The sequence below is a fragment of the Hyperoodon ampullatus genome (genome assembly GCF_949752795.1).
Source record: "Hyperoodon ampullatus genome assembly, chromosome: 6".
Classification (NCBI taxonomy): domain Eukaryota; kingdom Metazoa; phylum Chordata; class Mammalia; order Artiodactyla; family Ziphiidae; genus Hyperoodon; species Hyperoodon ampullatus.
In genome coordinates, this window is record NC_136919.1 from 110,154,351 (window position 1) to 110,173,741 (window position 19,391).

The window sequence follows — 19,391 nt, forward strand, 5'->3', positions numbered from 1 at the left end:
TTGTTGATTTTCTGTCAAGACAATCTATCCATTGCTGATAGTGGGGTATTGAAGTTCCTACAATTACTGCATTGTTGTCTATTAGTTCCTTAATATCTATTATTACATACTTATATATTTCAGTGATCAGGTTTTGGGAATGTACATATTTATTATTGTTATATCTTCTTGATGTAGTGACCCCTTTACTGACCTTCTTTGTCTCTTCTTACCTTTTTTGGCTTGAAGTGTGTTTTGTCTGATACAAGGATGGCTATATCCACCTTCTTTTCATTTCTATTTGCTTGGAATATCATCTTCCATCCTTTCACTTTGAGCCTATGTGCCTTTAGAGCTGAAATGAGTCTTCTGTAGAGAGTATAGAGCTGGACCTTGTTTTTTCAGCCATCCACCCACTATGTGCCTTTTGATTGGTGAGTTCAATCTGTTTACATTTAGGGGTGATTACTGATATGTAAGAATTTACTAGTGCCATTTTATCTTTTGCCTTCTGCTTATTTTGTTTCTCTGTTGTTCCTTTTTTCTTCCCTTTCTGTCTGCCTTTATAAGTTGGTGGTTTTCCATGGTGATTTGCTCACTCTCCCCTTTTTTATGTTTATGTTTCTGCTCTCGATTTTTGCTTGTTGTTACCACGAAGTTTACATAAAACATCTTACAGGTAAAATAGCCTCTTTCCTGCTGATGCCAGTTTATCTTCATTCACCTGTAAAGGTTTCATCTGCTTACTTACTCTTCCCCTTTTATGTTTTTAATGTTAGAAATTATCTCTATGCTGTGATTTCATTACCAAGTTGTAGCATCTATAGCCATTTTTTTTTTTTCCTCTCACTGTTGTGGCCTCTCCCGTTGCGGAGCACAGGCTCCGGACGCGCAGGCTCAGCAGCCATGGCTCACGGGCCCAGCCACTCCGCGGCATGTGGGATCTTCCCGGACCGGGGCACGAACCTGCGTCCCTGCATCGGCAGGCGGACTCTGAACCACTGCGCCACCAGGGAAGCCCTATAGCCATTTTTAACGCTCTTTTCCTTTAACCATTATATTATAGTTAAGAATTTAATATACTGTTCTGAAAAAGATTTACAGTATTCTAATTATGAGTATTTATCATCTTAATCAGAGTTTTATGTACTTCTGTCTTTTTGTTTCAGCTTGAAGAGCTCCTTTCAACATTTCTCATAAGGCAGGTCTAGTGGTGGTAAACTCCCTCAGCTTTAGTTTGTCTGGGAAAGGCTTTAATTCTCCTTTATATCTGAAGGATAACTGCCACATAGAGTATTCTTAGATGGAAATTTTCATCTTTCAATATTTTGAATATGTCATTCCACTATCTGTCTCCTGACCTGAAAAGTTTCTGCTGAGAAATCTACTGTAGCGTAATGGGGGGTACCGTTGTAGGTTGCTGTCTTTTTTTTTTTTCCCCCCGGCTGCCTTTAAAATTGCTTCTTTATAATTGAATCTTGACAGCTTCATTAAAATGTGTTTTAGAGGTCTTTTTTGATGAGATAACAAGATATTCTGTTAGCTTTGTAGATCTGTATGTTCATCGCATCCCCAGGTTTGGGAATTTCTCAGCTATTATTTCTTTAAATAAACTCTGTCTCCTTCCCACTCTCTTCTCCTTCTGGGATGCCCATTATTCTTACATTTACCTTTCCAATAGAATCAGATATTTCTCATAGGCTTCACTTTTTAAAAATCTTAGTTCTCTCTCTTCTTCCACCTGAATTATTTCTATATTTCTATCCTTGAGCTTGCTAATTCTCTCTTCTACCCGATATGCTCTATTTCAAGTGCATTGTAATGCATTCTTTATCTCATTTATTGAGTTCTTCAGCTCCAGAAATCTGTCTGATTCTTTCTTAGAATTTTAATCTCTTTGATAAAGTATTCCTTCTGCTTGTTATTTTCATTCCTAATATCACTGCATTGCCTTTATGAGTTTTCTATTGAATTTCTTCATAACAGCTATTTAAAACTCTTTATCAGTTAGATCACAATATTCCATACCTTTGGGTTTAGTTGCTGGAAAACTGTCTTTTTTTTTTTTTTTGCGATACTGTATTACCATGATTCCCTAAATAAAAAATGGAATACCATTTTTATTTAGGTAAGACTTTGTTTACTTTGATCCTAAGAACGCAACAGGTTGGTAGTTAGGAGCCTTCCTTTACAGAAGGTGGCACTATGGCACAAGTGTTTGGTTTCTCTTACCAACATTAACTAGCGGCTTCTAAGATTGGGAACCCACACAGTTAAAACAAAACAAAACAAAAACAACAACAAAGAAACAACGCATGGTGGCAGAATGTGGGCGTGGGGGGGAGGTGTGTGTACTTAGCACTTGGGGCTTTGTGGGTGTCCATGGCCTGGTAGAGGTAAACTCAAGTTGGGATGGGGCGGAGTCCCAGGGGTCCTTGGGTGGTCGGTCGGTCCCCTTGCCTCCAGGGACAGACAGCAGGAGACATTTTACTTCAGTTCTCTTTGTCTGTCTACTTACCTTTCCTTTCCCCCTGCCCATTCCCTGCAGTCTCTCCTCAGAGAGAGAAACTGGTCCCGCCAGCTGTAACACACGTGGCTGGGCAGACTTCCAGTCACTGCCTTCATCCTCCACCTCCTCTGCCAGAAAGGTTGTGCTGGCTCGCTGCCAGAACAGCAGCCGCCTTCTATGCTGTCACAGCGTCCTGCCACCAGCTCTGCAGCCACTTCCCTCAATCTCTGCTACCTACTCCATGGTCCAATCCACCCACTTTGGATGCACAGGTGGATGGATCTCTTGGATGTTGGTGTATGCTGTGGATAGGTGCTTTTTTTTTTTCTGGTTATGGACGTCCTAATAGTTGTAAATCAAAGGAGAGAGAGAAAAAAAAGAACGATTCACACTATCATGATACTGACATCACCCCAAAACTGCATATTTCATTGCTCTGTGACTATTTCAACAATTCGAGTAAGTTGTGTGGAATATTAGACTTTGCCCCGTAAATGGATATTTCAGATTTATATACAAGCAAGGAAGTGTTCCAGTTAATGAGCTATGGATAGTGAAAATCTTTTTAAACTAAATATTTAAAGTAATATCAATACTAATATGAGTCAACAGCTGAGTTTCCCAAGTGCATCTTTCTGGGCACTAGTGTGATAGGGCCTCAGATATTTGAAAGTATGTCTTTTACACTGCCCAACTCTCCAATTCTGGTTTAATAACCACAGAACATAATACAGATACCAGGGCTGCAATTTAGTGCACACTCCCGGTGGCCACGTTGAGGGTCTCTCCTGGCACAGCTGAGGTTTTCATCCACTGCAGAGATCTCTCAGCTCCTGTCCCGAGTGTTGTACATTTCCTTCTCTGAAGAACAGAATGTGTCTTCCTTAAGTACACAAATAAATCCTCTCACTAAATCAGAATTTCAGGGGCAGCGATGGGGAATTGCCCTTTGAGTATCAGTGTCTGAAAAACTGCTGTATCTATTTCTCCCCTGAATTGCATTGCACAAAATTATACAATCTTGATAAATCTAGAGATGTTACTTCTAACACAGACATGTTCTAATCTTTCCATTTGTGAATTATTTTTGAAAAATATCTGAGTGTGTTGGATTGCTGAATTTTACTGACATGCCCTGTTTAAGCAGGAATGCGAATGCCTTCTGAAATGAATACTTCACTGGCAGTCCCTTCCTATTAGTGAGAACCCCGCTTCTCTATCTATATTTTCCTGGGTCCCACTATCACATACCTACCCCACACCCAGCCTGGAAATTAAGACCGCATGAGTTTTCTGTTAGGATGAACTTGGCTCAATGTTTTAAGCTCAATATATCTCAGGGTTGAAATATAACTTAGATATGGAGATTTAAGAAAGTTGCTCTCGGACTTGTGATCAATTTAATTCAGCAAACATTTATCAAATGCTTACCATGGGCCAGGCACTGTGATAGAAGCTGAAGAAATAAAGATAAATAGTGGTTCTTTAAAAAAAAAAAACCAGTGCTGTTCCTATATGAGAAGCAGTATGATTCATTAAACTGGCACAAGTTATAATTTTAGAAACACTCCCATCACTGGGAATCTGTTCCATTTGCTGAATATAATTTTCCAGCAGTCACGAGGGAATAATAATTGGGCTAATTAAAACTGACCTTTAAAACAGGTCTAAATCCTTGTCTGCTTAGCGTGCTGAAGCAGGACAATCCATGAAAAACTACAACCATTCTCCCTCCAGATATTTGATTCCTCTGAAGGCTGGTAGAGTCACACACCCTTGCACAATTTTAAAACCATGAAGGGATAGAACTAAGTTTTATAAATGGGCTCCTGGATGTATAACTGGGGAAAAAAACCCTGAAAGTTTCTCTTCTTTCTCAGTAAGTTATTTAAATCATAGCATTTATTTTTAAGTGAATATTCAGGGTAGTTGATAAAGAGAAAGCCCCCCTGCCCTTTTTTAAAAATAAACTATATTTTTTGAGCAGTTTTAGGTTTACGTAAAATTGAGCAGAAAGTACAGAGATTTCCCATATACCCCCTTCCCTCACACATGCTTAACCTCCTCTATTACCAGCATCCTTCTCCAGAGTGGTGTTGATACTTTTTTTATTTTACAGTCAATGAACCTGTGCTGACACATGATAGTCACCCCAAGTCCATAGTTTATGGTTCACTCTTGGTGTTGTACATTCTGTGGGTTTGGACAAATGTATAATGACATGTATTATATTATTATATTATTATACCGAATAGTTTCACTGCTCTTAAAATCCCTTGTGTTCCTCTTATTCATTCCTCTCGCCCATCTAAACACTGGCAACCACTGATCATTTTACTGGCTCCACACTTCTGTTTTTTCTAGAGTATCATAGAGCTAGAATCATATGGTATGTATCCTTTGAAGACTGGCTTCTTTCACTTAATAATATGCATTTAAGTTTCTTCTGTGTCTTTTCATGGCTTGATGGATCATTTCTTTTTATTACTAATATTCCACTATATGGATGTACCACAGTTTATTTATCCATTCCTACTAAAGGATGTCTTGGTTGCTTCCAAGCGTTGGAGTTTAATGACTAAAGCTGCTATAAACATTTTTGTGCATGTTTTTGTGTAGACATAAGTTTTCAATCCCTTTGGGTAAATACCAAGGAACAGATTTTGGATTGCATGTAGGAATATGTTTAGTTTTGTAGGAACCGGCCAGTCTTCAAAAAGGCGGCACCATTTTGCATTCCCACCAGCAATGAAAGTTCCTGTTGCTCTGCATCCTCGCCAACACTTGGTGTCATTAGTGTTCCAGATTTTGACCATTTTCATAGGAGTGTAGTGGTATCTCATTGTTGTTTTAATGTGCATTTCTCTGAAGACATATGATGTGGAGCATCTTTTCATATGCTTCTTTCTCATCTGTATATCTTCTTCGGTGAAGTGTCTGTTAAAGTCAGCTTTGGACCATTTTTTAATTGGAGTTGTTTGTTTTCTAATTGGTAAGTTTGAGTTCTTTGCATATTTTGGATAAAAGTCATTTGTTCGATGTGTATTTTACAAATATTTTCTCCCATCTTATGACTTGTGTTTTCATTCTCTTGACTGTCTTTTGCAGGGCAGAAATTTTTAGTTTTAATAAAGTCCATCTTATCAGTTCTTTTCTTCATGGATCGTGGCTTTGTATCTACAAAGTCTTTGCAGAACACAGGTTCATCTAGATTTTCTCCTGTGTTATCTTCAAGGAGTTTTATAGGTTTGTGCTTTACAGTTAGATATGTGAACCATTTTGAATTAATTTTTGTGAAGGGTGAAAAGTCTGTGTCTAGATTCATGTTTTTGCTTATGGAAGTCCATTTGTTCCATTACCACTTATTGAAAAGACTATCTTTGCTCTATTGTATTGCCTTCGCTACTTTGTCAAAGGTCAATTGATTAAATTTGTGTAGGTCTACTTCAGGGCTCTCTGTTCTGTTTCACTGATCTATTTGTCAGTTCTTTTGCCAATACACTGTCTTAATTACTGTACCTCTATGGTAAGTCTTGAAATCAGGTAGTGTCATTCCTACCACTCTGTTCTTCTTCAATATTGTTTTGTTTATTCTGGGTCTTTTGCTTCACCACATAAACTTTAGAATCAGTTTGTTGATATCCACAAAATAACTTGCTTGAATTTTGATTGAGATTGCCTTGAATCTATAGATCAAATTGGGAAAAGCTGAAATCTTGACAAGATTGAGTATTGTCCATGAACACGGAGTATCTCTCCTTTTATTTAGTTCTTCCTCGATTAATTCCTCAGAGTTTTGTAGTTTTCCTCATATAGATCTCATGCATATTTTGTTAGATTTATACCTAAGTATTTTATATTTTTTAGGTGCTAATGTAAATAGCATAGTGTTTCAGAGTCCTAATTCCACTTGATCATTGCTGGTATATAGAAAAACAATTGACTTTTGTATTTTAACCTTGTATCCTGTGACCTTGCTATAACCACTTATTAGTTCCAGGAGTTTTTGCATAGATGATCTTGTCATCCATAACAAAGACATTTCTTTCCTAATCTGTATCCCTTCTATTTCCTTTTCTTGTCTAATTGCATTAACTAACACTTCTAGTAGGATGTGGAAAAGGAGTGGTGAGAGGGAAAATCTTTGCCTAGTCTTGATCTTAGTGGGGAAAGTTTCAAGTTTCTCGCCATTAAGTGTGGTGTTAGCTGTAAGTTTTTGGTAGATATTCTTTATCAATTTGAGAAAGTTCAACTCTATTCCTAGTTTACCAAGAGTTTTTACCATGGATGGGTGTTGGATTTTGTCAGATGCTTTTCTTCATCTATTGATAGCACCATGTGATTTTTCTTTGTTAGCTTGTGGATGTGATGGATTACATAAACTGAATTTTGAATGTTGAACCAACCCTGAATACCTGGGACAAATTCCACTTGTTTCAGCATGTAATTCTTCTTCTATTTTTTAAAAAATCTATTTGTTAAAAGTTTTATTTTATTTTACTTTATTTTTTTTTTTGGCCACACCATGTGGCTTGTGGGATCCTAGTTCCCTCACCAGGGATTGAACCCGGGCCCCCTGCAGTGGAAGCATGGAGTCCTAACCACTGGACTTCCAGGGAATTCCCTGTAATTCTTATACATTGTTGGATTTGATTGCTAATATTTTGTTGAGGATTTTGCATCTGTGTTCATGAGAAATATTGGTCTGTAGGTTTCTTTTCTTGTAATATCTGTGATTGGTTTTGGTATTATGGTAATATTAGCCTCATAGAATAAGTTAAAAAGTATTCCTCTGCTTCTATCTTCTAAAAGGGATTATGGAGACATGGCATGATTTCTTCCTTAAATGTTTGGCAGAATTCACCAGGGAAGCCCTCTGGACTTTGTGCTTTCTGTTTTGGAAGGTTATTATTATATTATTAAAAGAATTATTTGAATTATTGTTTCAAATTTTTTAATAGGTATTTGTCTTCCTCTGTCTGACTTATTTCACTTAGTATGATAATCTCCAGGTCCATCCATGTTGCTGCAAATGGCATTATTTCATTCTTTTTAATGGCTGAGTAATATCCCATTGTATATATGTACCACATCTTCTTTACCCATTCATTTGTCCTCAACAAAATACTAGCAATCCAAATCCAACAATACATTAAAAGGATCATACACTATCATCAAGTGGGATTTATCCTAGGGATGCAAGGATTTTTCAGTATCTGCAAATCAATGGCTGTGATACACCACATCAACAAGTTAAAGAATAAAAACCATATGATCATCTCAATAGATGCAGAAAAAGCTTTTGACAAAATTCAACACCTATTTATGATTAAAGACTCTCCAGAAAGGGGCATAGAGGGAACATATTTCAAAATAATATAGGCCATATACAACTAACCTACAGCTAACATCATACTCAACAGTGAAAATCTAAAAGCATGTCCTCTAAGATCAGGAGCAAGACAAGGATGTCCACTCTCACCACTTTTATTCAACATAGTTTTGGAAGTCCTAGCTATGGCAAACAGAGAAGAAAAAGAAAAGAAATCTGAATTGGAAAAGAAAGAAGTAAAACTGTCACTGTTTGCAGATGATACGATATTAGACATAGAAGATCGTAAAGATGCTACCAGAAAACTACTAGAGCTCATCAGTGAATTCAGTAAAGTGGCATTTTCTTTGCTGAGGAATTTTTAGTCTAGTTTAGACCATAGTGCATATTGGAAAGATGCCATTTATATACAGTTCTGTATAAACTGGATTTGAAAGTTCTGAAGAAACTAAGAGCATGCATCACCAGTGAGCTGTAGTAATCCAAAGAGGTTTGTCTGGGACTGTTTTTTATTTATGGAGGGGGTAGATTTAAGTAGTTTTAGGAGGAGGTCAAGGGTCTGGAAAACACTCAGATAGTGTCACGTAGATTGAGAGGATTAAGGCAACTATGTTTTCCCCAGCTATGGGAAGTTCCAAATTTCTAGGATTTTACCTGGAGAAAAAAAAAATATATATATATATATAATTTTTAAAAACAAGCTGAAATATTGTTTAATAATTTCAGTATAAAGCTGTTCTGTTGGCAGGACAAACAATAGGCTATTGATTAAAATGATGTTACAGTAGGTACAACTACTGAGACAATGTTTGATCATTTAATACATAAGAACTTATTATAGAAGCATGCACACAAGGATGTTCCGAGCACTCTGATCTGAATCATACATAAATCATGAACAATTATGGTGTGTTTGTATTTTCTATAAGACACATTACAATGGATCATCAGTTTCCCTTTAGAGTTCCTAAGCTTTTCTGAGCTTCTGAGTACATTTGAGCTTCTGAGCACATTTGAACTTTTGAAGGGATAAGTGCATTTCAAAACTGAGATTATTTCATAGAATAATTTCTTATTAATATGAGTGTTATTATGAAGAGAAATAAACTTGCTGTAGCCTATTCTGTAATATTATGTCTATTTTCATTTGTTAATTCTTATAAGGTTATTACTTGTACTCACCTCATTTTCCCCCTACGTGGTTGTACTTTTCAGTTGTTGTACTTTTCAGTTGTTTTGCCATCTCGTTTGTTAAAAACAATTATTTATGAATAATTGTTGTAGCTTTGAAGCATTTCAGAATTCATCTTTTTTTTTGGATAGAAATAGTATCTATCAGACTTTTGATAAGAATAATATTCAGTGGAAATCAAATATTTTTTAATGATTCCAGAAAAAGAAAATTAAATTGTGTCTTAACAATTTTGGCTCCAGGAATCGTAGTATAAAATATAGACATTTCAGATTGAAAACAATGGTTAAGGAGATTTTTGGGTGGCATCTGAGACTTCACCTTACTTGAATGTAATTTAGTTAAAAACACAGTGAATGTACAGAAAACACTGTCCAAACACAGAGCCGCTCTTTTCCAAGTACCTTATTGGACATGGTCACGTTTTTTGATCACATGCATTCGCAAATTTGACTGGTGGAAGTGAGTTGGAACAACCAATTAGGGTTGTAAAGAAAATGATCACTTTTAAAATTGTTTCTCAAAGGCAAAGATGACTTCATAAGAGCAAGTACATCTTACTCTTTTTTTTTTAAAGACTAAGATTCATATGCCTTCTTTTGAGGAAAGAATAAAAAATGAGAATATGGCTTGGAACGTTGAATGCTGCCTTCTATATCTCTCTATAGGGAAAACGTCCTTATAGAATATTTTGAAGAAGCTTATGTGATGACTTGTCTTACCATACTGAAAATAATAAAAGCAAACACTTTTAATCCTTATAGAAACCCTATGAGTTGTGTGATTCCCCTTTGTCCAGTTGTGTGATTCAGTTGTGTGACATCCTCATTGTACAGATGAGGCAACTGAGGCTTAGGGAGGGCCAGTGACTTCCCAAGAGTAGGCAGCTTGGTAAATGCCATGCCCACACCCTGTCTGGCTCCAGAATATACACTTGGTCCCCACTGTTTCCAACCTAGAAAGGAGAGACCCCAATATGTTGAGATGAGAAAGATGTGAGCAGAGGGGACTGAGTGGGGAGCGTCTGGGGAGACTCAGAAAGGAAGCCGTGCTGGGGGGGTGGGGGAGGCTGGGAAAGGAGCAGGCTTCCCAAGCTAAACAGTTGATGGAGATCATCTTCACTTACCCTCAACCAGCTCGTGACTTTGAGCAGGTTATTTAGATCCCTGGGACCCCTTTACCTAAAGGGGGAATGACACAGGCCTGGTCTGCTCAAAAGGCTGTCACCCCTGAGAAATTGTGCTAACATTCGAGTTAGCACAGCTGACTGTGGATTGTGGATGATCCCAATCTTCTGGAATTTTCTGAATGGCTAATAATGCCCCAGTAATGTCTCAACAGCTTTGTACTTGCAGTGCACACACCACGGGTGCTTCTTGGCTCTTCCTTGGGCCACGGACCCTTCGGGCACTTTGCTGAAGCCTGACCCCTTCTCACAGCAATGCTTGTAAATGCATAAAATGTATACATAGGGTTAAAAGTAAATAGTTATATTGAAATGCTGATATCAATGTACTAGAAATTGTAACATAATGTCTACTTAGTTATTAGTGCATTAAAAAACAAGATCTAGTGGTGACTTTAATAAATACTGTTATTTTGAAGTAAAGGGGACCATAAACAATATTTCTAGATATCTGTGACAATGATTGCTATTAAAATATCTGTAACTTATGTTGGTAACAAATGCACGGGCACTGGTGAATATAGTCTGGTTTGTCTACATTTTTGACTGAAGAATATGCTAAATTTTAGTTAGAGGTTAGTGAAAATAAAGACGTAATTTGTTCTATTCATCTCAACGGACCCCCTATATCGTATTTGTACCACATGTTAAGAACCCCTGAGCTCTGTGGTTCACTGCTTCAAGTTCTGTGAAAAACCCTCCTGAGCTTTGATTGAACTTCTAATGAATCTTTAGATCAAGCTAGGGAAAACCAGTACCTTAAAAGTAGTCTTCCTATTTGCAATCATTGTAGTCTGAATTTATGTAGTTTTTCTTTAATGTCTTTCAATACAATTTTTATAATAATCTCCATAAATGTCCTGCAAATTCTGTAAGATTCATTCTTAGATACTTTATATGTTTTGTTAATATTTGCTATTCTATTTAATTTAATTTCTAACTATGGATAAGTTTAGAAATACTATCAGCTTTTGTATAATGAATTGTTAAGCTAGCCAGTGACTTTCAGAATTTCTACCTCCATAATCATATCATCTGGAAACGATAACAGTTGCTTTATTTTTTCCAATTTTTTGCTCTTAATTTTCTCTTACGTACTGATAGGACTTTCAGTGCAATGTTCAATAGAAACAGTGGTGCCTGTGAAAGTGTTCTTTCTGATTTTCAAGGAAATACTTTTAATATTTTCCCATTTAGGAGTGATGTGCTGGAACCAATTTTTAGCAGCTAGCAAGAGCCAATCATTAACTTTTCATGAATTTTGCATGAAAATACAATCATTATTAAAAATTAAATTATATAAATTAAATTATATAAATGTAATTAATTAAATCATATTAAAACAAAAGTAATACATTCTGAAATACATTCTGAAAACTCACCACTTCCTACTTTATTTTATGTCATCTTGCTGTTATCAGTGCTCTTGAGGTTATTTACATACCTTGTGTCTGCGTGGTGAAAATACTATATAATGATGTGATATGTGCATTCTTTTTCCAACTTCATGGTCATGACATCACGTTGATAGCTTTGAATTGGCCATGGTACTAGTATTTACACCATGGAAAGTGGCAAATGCTACCAATCAGGGTTTTTAATTTTCCTTAAGAGCCTGTTGTTAAACATTTACTAACACACCTCTGATCAAGACTGATGTTTGCCACAGGCTCTAGCATTTTCCTAGCCTGTTAACTAAAAAGAAAGGAAATTAAGGAAGAAAAGAAGGGAGGGTGGCAGGGAAATAGGAAGGAAAGGAAAGTAAAAGGGAAGGAAGAAGAGAGGAGAGAAGACAGGAAAGCTTTAATCAGTGTATTAACCCGAACGTGGTGTTTCCCCCCAGATAGCTGTGATGCTCCTCTGGCGTCTGCCTTGCCCCGGGCTTCCTTCAGCAGCTCCTCAGAGCTGTCCAGCAGCCACGGCCCTGGCTTTGCAAGTCTTAATCGCAGAGATGGTGAGTCTGCAACTGTCTTCTTGTCAATCTACCCTGATTCTTTCACAGACAGAATTATTTTCATTTTTAGTTCATATTCCTTCTTATAGCTCAAAAATTAATTATACTGAGTTTAATGAAATTGAAGAAAGCAGCAGGTTCATCATATCAGCTAGTATTCATCGGCTAGCTTTCTTCTTGCTTATCATCCATTTTTTGGTTTGTTTTGATATCTTCCTTCCCTATTTATTGCCAGCATATTATCATCAATAAGATTTATGAGAAGGGAATTATCGGAGTTTAGATTATTTCCAGGGTTATCATCCCTTTTTAGTTTTAGGACTGGCGATAGAAGGGTGACCAGTCAAGGGTGCTGGTCATGAGTAACTAAAACAGCACATGAAGGAGCCAGTGCTGCAGCCACTGGGGAAAACTGAACAGGCCCCTGCATGATGTTTGCGAGATGTGAAGCTGCCAAAGGATGTCATGGGAAAATGACTCCATCCCAGGACTGGGCCTGGGAGGAGACCAGGTGAAGGCTGCTACTGAAAATAAAGATTCCCTTCCTATTAGCGGGAAGGGAGTTAATGACTTACTTTTTGGAAAGGTCCATTTTTGCTACTTGAATGTTGTCGAGTGAATTAGCTCTTCTATTGCACAAATAATAATTCAGTGGATTAAATAAGTGAATACATACACTTCAAATTCAAATGCTTTGCTACTTTTTTTGATTAACTTTTATTGGAGTATGGTTGCTTTACAGTGTTGTGTTAGCCTCCACTGCACAGCAAAATGAATCAGCCATACACATAACCGATATCCCCTCCCTTTTGGACTTCCCTCCCACTTAGGTTACCACAGTGCATTAGGTAGAGTTCCCTGTGCTATACAGTATGTTCCCATCAGTTGTCTATTTTATACATAGTATCAATAACGTATATATGTCAATCCCAGTCTCCTAATTCCTCCCACCCCACCCCTTTCCCCCTTGCTATCCATACATTTGTTCTCTATGGCTGTGTTTCTATTTCTGCTTTTGTTTTGCCACTGTTTTAAGGGATAGATTTTTTAAATGAAAGATTAATTCAGAAAGTAAAAGTTAAAATTAACTGTGTCCCATGTAAATGCACTGCTGTAAATTCTGGAGATACTAGTAACGAATTGAGTGTTTTCCTCCCTTTCTCTGACATTTCTAAGATCAGAGTTTAAGTCTAGCTTGAACTTTACTGTGTCCTTAAGGATCAAATTCAGGAACCTAGTAAGTGATCAAATAGATTGGCAGGGAAGAGTAAGAACACAGGTGAAGAAATTCAATGAGCTCAGGATGGGAAGGCCTGTCCATTAATTGTCCACCTTCATGGTCTTTTCCCAGGAAAAAGCATGTTGTGGCCAGATATGTACGCCTCAAAGCATCATTCATAATCATTTTTAGCACCCCAGTAAAAATATATTCTCATTGAAACCAGATTTCAATGAGATCAGTTATCAAATTACCCATTTTCGGTCTGATGGTTATTCTAATATCAGCTTAACATCTAAACTTTCCAGTGGTTTCCCTAAAATTGTAAAAACTAAATAAGCCATATTTAATTAGTTTAAAGAGGCCCAAGGGGCTTGTGTGTTGTGTTTCTAATTTGCATGTGTAGAGTATCTTTATGATTCAGGCCTCCAGTGCTATCAGTATGGTGGCACTGGGAAGTTTATAAACGTTAGAAGGGAAAATCCTGAAGCTTAAGATGAACTTATTTCCATTATATTTAATTAAAAAAATAATAACTCAGAGTATTATAAGCCATCCTTATAAAATGGTAAGTACAAAGCTTACCTTTTATATTTAAACTACTCTCTTTGCAAATTTAATTATTTTAAGAGTGGCAATCAAGTGATGAGGTTTTATTTTTAATGGTTGTTGCTACTCTGATTGCATGTAGTGTACATTTCACTAAATATTCCTAGATATCACCACCTGATTTCAGACCCATTTCTAAAGCATGCTTTAGACAGCACAATTTATCAATATTCCTTCTGAAGGATTATCTATATGTGTTTTCTGTTAAAAGCTAGCATCCCAGAGTCTTTATTGACATTTCCTTTGCCTTGGTAAATGCTGGAGAACATATTAGTTCACTTTAGTTTAGATTATTATGTAAAATGTGGATAGTATGAAATGTGGATGAATATAATGAGGGCGATGATTCTTCATATATAGTAGTTTTAGCTTTTTTGAATATTTTGTGTATAATCTAGTGAGGAAAATCATTTTAGACTCCCTGATTGTATGGTTAAAATTTCCTTGGTCTGTGTTGTGGTATTTGGAAGTTTTAAAGAAGGTGGTCTGTCTTACACCCCTAGTTTCTTATTTTGCCCATAAGTCATTGCGCTTCTAGAATGTTCATTAAGAATTAGAAATGTCTCAAATATCAGAGCATCCACCAAGAACTTTATGCATAGCAGCTGATCAATTCATCTACCTGATACGTAAAGGTAGTAAGAGAATAGTCTATACATAATTTTTGATTGTATATGTGTGCATATATATAAATTTGACCCACTGTATAAACCCCCAAAGCCAAATAATTCCAACTTTAAGGCATTTTATGATTTTAAAGTACTTCACTGATTCAACACATAGCAAATGTTAATTAATTGACTAGAACTTATTGCACATTTCATGTTTTCTCTTACGTATTTTTTACTTATGCAATTTATTTATGTATTTATTTTGTTTTCTATTAATTTATGAAAAGTAGTAAAATATTTCTTAGAAAAGACTTTGCAATAAATAGAAGAAAGAAGTCTGTGAAGGATATTGAGAGGGATATGAGCAGAGAAGTTAGGAGAGATCCAGGTGTTTCTAGGGGCAGGTGGGCCAAAGCAGAGAGATGCAGACCAGGAGCTTTGAAAACCATGATTCCTGAGCATGTTACCACCTGTTTGCCAGTGTTTTCTGTGAACTCCCTAATGGAAGTGTTGGTTATTGTAGAGATAGTAATGGGCTAGTATCATCACTCAACATTGGACTAAGTGCTCCTGGAGTTTACTTTTGAAATCTCTAGTCTGGTTCCTCTAGCATTCCCATTTTGAAGTCTGGGATTGGGTTCCAGGTAATACATTTAACAAAGTATCCACTCTGAGGTCATACACCTTACCTTTTTATACAAAGAAACACAAATTGCTGGAAATGCCTGAATGTATAATTTTTCAGAACTGATGGATTTTTTTTAAGGAGTAAAACACAGACACGTACATTTATTCATATACCTATGCAAGAAAATTGATGCCATTAGATAAAAATGTAAAGTTCTTGAAGCTTTACAGTCAAATTGGGTTTGACTATTCATATTAGCTGAATTTGTTTCCATCAATATTAAATTGATATTTCCTAGAATTACAAGTGACCTAATATTTCTCATATAAAATCAAGATTGCTGAAATCTGTGTATTCTAAATAAGAACATGCTATAATACTGACTTCATTTTTTTCTTCTCAAAAATCTCCTAAAGAAACTTTATCCAGTTTATCCAAGTTTATTCAAAACAAAAGTTAAAAAACCAAAAGTAAAAAAACTACCTTAGAGTAAACCATGCTGGACTTTCATTCTAGATCTTGCATGTGAAAATAGCCTTTTGTTTTTACAATTATTGTTACTCTAGGTGACCCTTCATGAAACTGGCTTTAGCATTTCAGATGCTGCTTTCCAACTCTGGATAACATGTTCTCTTTAGCCACGTGACGTGTTCTCTTTAGTTACCTCAGGCATGGTGGTGAGATGCGTGGTCTGGCCAGAGCTGATTGAGATTGATTAGGAGGAAGTGTACACACATTTTGTTCTCCTTTTTTGTTCCCCCAAAGTGCTTGCATAAACAATCATCCCCAGAAAGAGGGACCACTCCATTCATGGCCCAGATTCTGAAAATCACTCCCTCTAATGCGGCAAGCCAGTCATCACTGACAGCACAAATGAGACTGCTTCAAATTTAACTTGATCAAAAATGACATTTCAGATTACTGTATTGTGTATTGCAGACAGAAAGTAGATGGAGACAAGCTGATCTGACTGGATGTTTTCTTTTCTCTTTGTAATTCTGCACCTTTCCCATACCGAGACATTGATCATATTTCCTCACAACAGACTTATGTGTTGGTGGAGCCAGGAAAGATTTTGTCTAATGCTCCCAATACAATTAAAGTCTGAGCATATTAGAAACAATTCTCAGCATTAAGATATTTACTTCTCACTTGAGGAAGTACATTTACTAGTACAAGTTAATACTCCAGGTTTTAGCAGGAAATAAATACACATGATTAGATTAGGAGAAAATGCTTAGGCCTGGGTATCAGACACTAAATAGTTTCTTATAACCTGGAACGTCTGCTTATCTGGACTCTGCAATATCCCAAATAAGCTATGATGTAAAATTCACTGTTTTTTACAAAGAAATGTTAGAAAATGGAAAGAGTGAATAATAATTTAAAATATTTAAACATATATCAACTCCTGATATAAATCAGAATATTATTGAATACATCAAAAATGTTTGATGCAAATCTTATAATAATAAACTTGTCCCTCATATTTTTTCATACAATCGTAGTTCTCCAGTATTTCTATCTTTTATTCACAGGCTAGGTGCCTGGTAGAACTGGTCAGTATTCCCAAATACTAGTCTGAGCAATTCAGATTGCAATAAAAGGGCTTGCAAACCAGATTTTTATAAAGGCATATGAATGTACTGGGGAATTTTTGCCTCTGGGTGTCAGATTTTTCATTCTGTTTATCTGTGCTTCCTAAAAGTTTTTAGACCTATTAGGGCCAAGACACATTCTTTTTCCGATTTTTCTTAACAAATGATCCTGCAGACGCAACTGTGGGTATTGAGTGCAGTGGACAGGCCAAATGTAATAGCATCCATGTAAAATACACCCATGTACTAAAGCACAGAGCACTGTCTTGGCAACCATGCAACTTTATTAAATCAAAGCATGATGGTAGCATGTGAGAGGAGAAGCCCCCAAATCCCAGGGTTCGTGCAGACCCTGCCGCACAGTTGTCACACAGAACTCATCTGCTCAGATTCTCCCATGGCCCTTTTCAAGGTCTGGAGTCTCCAGGTTACCTCCATAGAACCTAAGATGCTAGATGAGACAAACCAGAACAAACCAAACGTGTTTTTCAGCATCGTCAACAAGCTTCAGGGAGGCAATGTTGTCATTTCTCTCTACCAAGTAGCCCAAATTATAGCACTACCCCCAGAATAAGGCAATCCTCAGTCTCTTTTGGATTCAGTAGACTCTTTTGAATGTGTGAGCATCTTCCAGGGATGCTCAGATTTCTTTGTTCCTGCTTCTTTCCAAGACAGTGTTTGGGTTACAGAAGGGCTCATGCCCTCATGGAGCTGGATGGTGGGGCTTCTCATGTTGGGGCTCAGGTCCTTGCTATCTGCTGAAGGGAGTTTGTCTGCTTTTAACGCTGAGGATTACTTGGCACCAGCTCCTGAAGCCTGCGACGGATTTACCTCTTGGTAAGACCGTGTTCCCAGGGAACAGGTCATTGTCCCTTCCGGGATCTTTGCGATGTCGCTTCTTGCCTCCCTGAAGCCTGACCGTGAGTCTCATTTGGTTTCCAGCCTGAGCAGCCTTGGTTACAGGTTTAATTTGCCTTTGCCAAGTTGACCTTCTGTTCAGATCCAGTCAGACTCTCATCTCACTTCTGTGCCCCCTTTTGATGGCCTGTGGGCAGTCTGGTTCACCATGCCAAGGGGGAAAAGATCGTCAAATGGTTTTGTCCTGGCAGTTTAGTCCAGAAGTAACATTATCACTTCCACTGAGAGCTTGTTGGCCAGAGCTGGTCACATAGCCCCACCCAACCACCAGGGGGCATGGAAATCGCAATCCTCCAAGTGCCTGGAAGGTAGAAGAAGGGAAATAGCTGGCAACCGTTAGTAATGACTACACAGCCCCCTACAAGGTGATCTCCCAGAATTCCAAATGGAAGCCAAGACAAAGCCTTTCCACAGCTTGCTTATTCCTCTCACTTTTCTGATCCCCCTGGGACTTTGCTCCTGAGCAAGGTGTCTGAATCACCCTCCCACCACCTTTTACCCTTCCTCCGTTTCCTCTCTTTCCCACGATCCTCTGGGTTCCCATCTCTTCTTCCTGCCAAAGAGGGAGACATCACACGTCCTCTTTCCTATTTTCTGAGTTGATCTTTGCCCTCCCTGGCTTCTCTAGGGCTTCATGGGATAATGATCACGGGCTAACAGGATTTACCGGAGAGGAATGAAAAACACAACCGTTTATCCTTGCAAAATCATGTCTGTGTTTATAATCTACACAGTAAGTATCTCATGGTGGCCACAGTTTTGCCATAGTATTTTTCCAAGCGTAAGTACTGCCTATGACGTACTTGGCAACTTCCCAAAAGATATGTGGAAGCCCTTCTAAGCACTATCCAAATTCAAAAATAGTGGTCTAGCAAATTCTACTCTGTTCTTTTCCAAAGTGATTCACTTTTATATCATGTATAATATACAAAAATGTTCATGAAAGTTATTTATTTAACAGTATGTTTCCTTGACATACACCATGATGTCTTTGTTTACTCCACTTTTTTTTTTTTTTTTTTGCGGTACGCGGGCCTCTCACTGCTGTGGCCTCTCCCATTGCAGAGCACAGGCTCCGGACGCGCAGGCTCAGTGGCCATGGCTCACGGGCCCAGCTGCTCCGCGGCATGTGGGATCTTCCCGGACCGGGGCACGAACCCGTGTCCCCTGCATTGGCAGGCAGACTCCCAACCACTGCACCACCAGGGAAGCCCTGTTTACTCCACTTTTAGTAAATATTATTGGCATCCCTATGAAGATACATTTTGTCCCATCACATACTGCTTTACTCATCCAATGCAACTGCATTACCTCTTGTAGGGATATTCCCTTTTTTTTGTTTGGAGTCACTGATGAAAGACGTACCAAGTGAGGTGACCTTCAATCCTGCCAAAGGGGTGAGGTTCAATTAGCAACCTTTTATGAGGCATCTGGGATCACTAATGATACATGGATCCTATGTTAAATCAAAGCACACAGGAGTCTTGAACTTCTGGTTTAACGTGTGGCACACAGACTGGTCCAGTCTGTCACAGCCAGTGACAAAGGCTAATGGAATATCTCCGTGGACCCTGTGGCCAGCTACTCCCACCTTTGCTCTGAACATTAATGAGGATCTTCCGGACTAGGGGCTGCCTGGAAGGTGGCATTTCAGGG

At 37.8% G+C, this 19,391-nt stretch overlaps 1 protein-coding gene across 1 annotated transcript in view; it reads left to right on the forward strand.

Annotated features, from left to right (window-relative positions):
• LOC307055085 (contactin-associated protein-like 3) overlaps positions 1-19,391 on the forward strand; it is a gene marked incomplete at both ends in the record, with an annotated part of 178,242 nt that overhangs the window by 21,121 nt on the left and 137,730 nt on the right. The window contains one exon of the mRNA XM_079707030.1: positions 12,042-12,152. Within this exon, the coding sequence (XP_079563156.1) occupies positions 12,042-12,152 (111 nt within the window). The remainder of the gene's footprint in view (positions 1-12,041; positions 12,153-19,391) is intronic.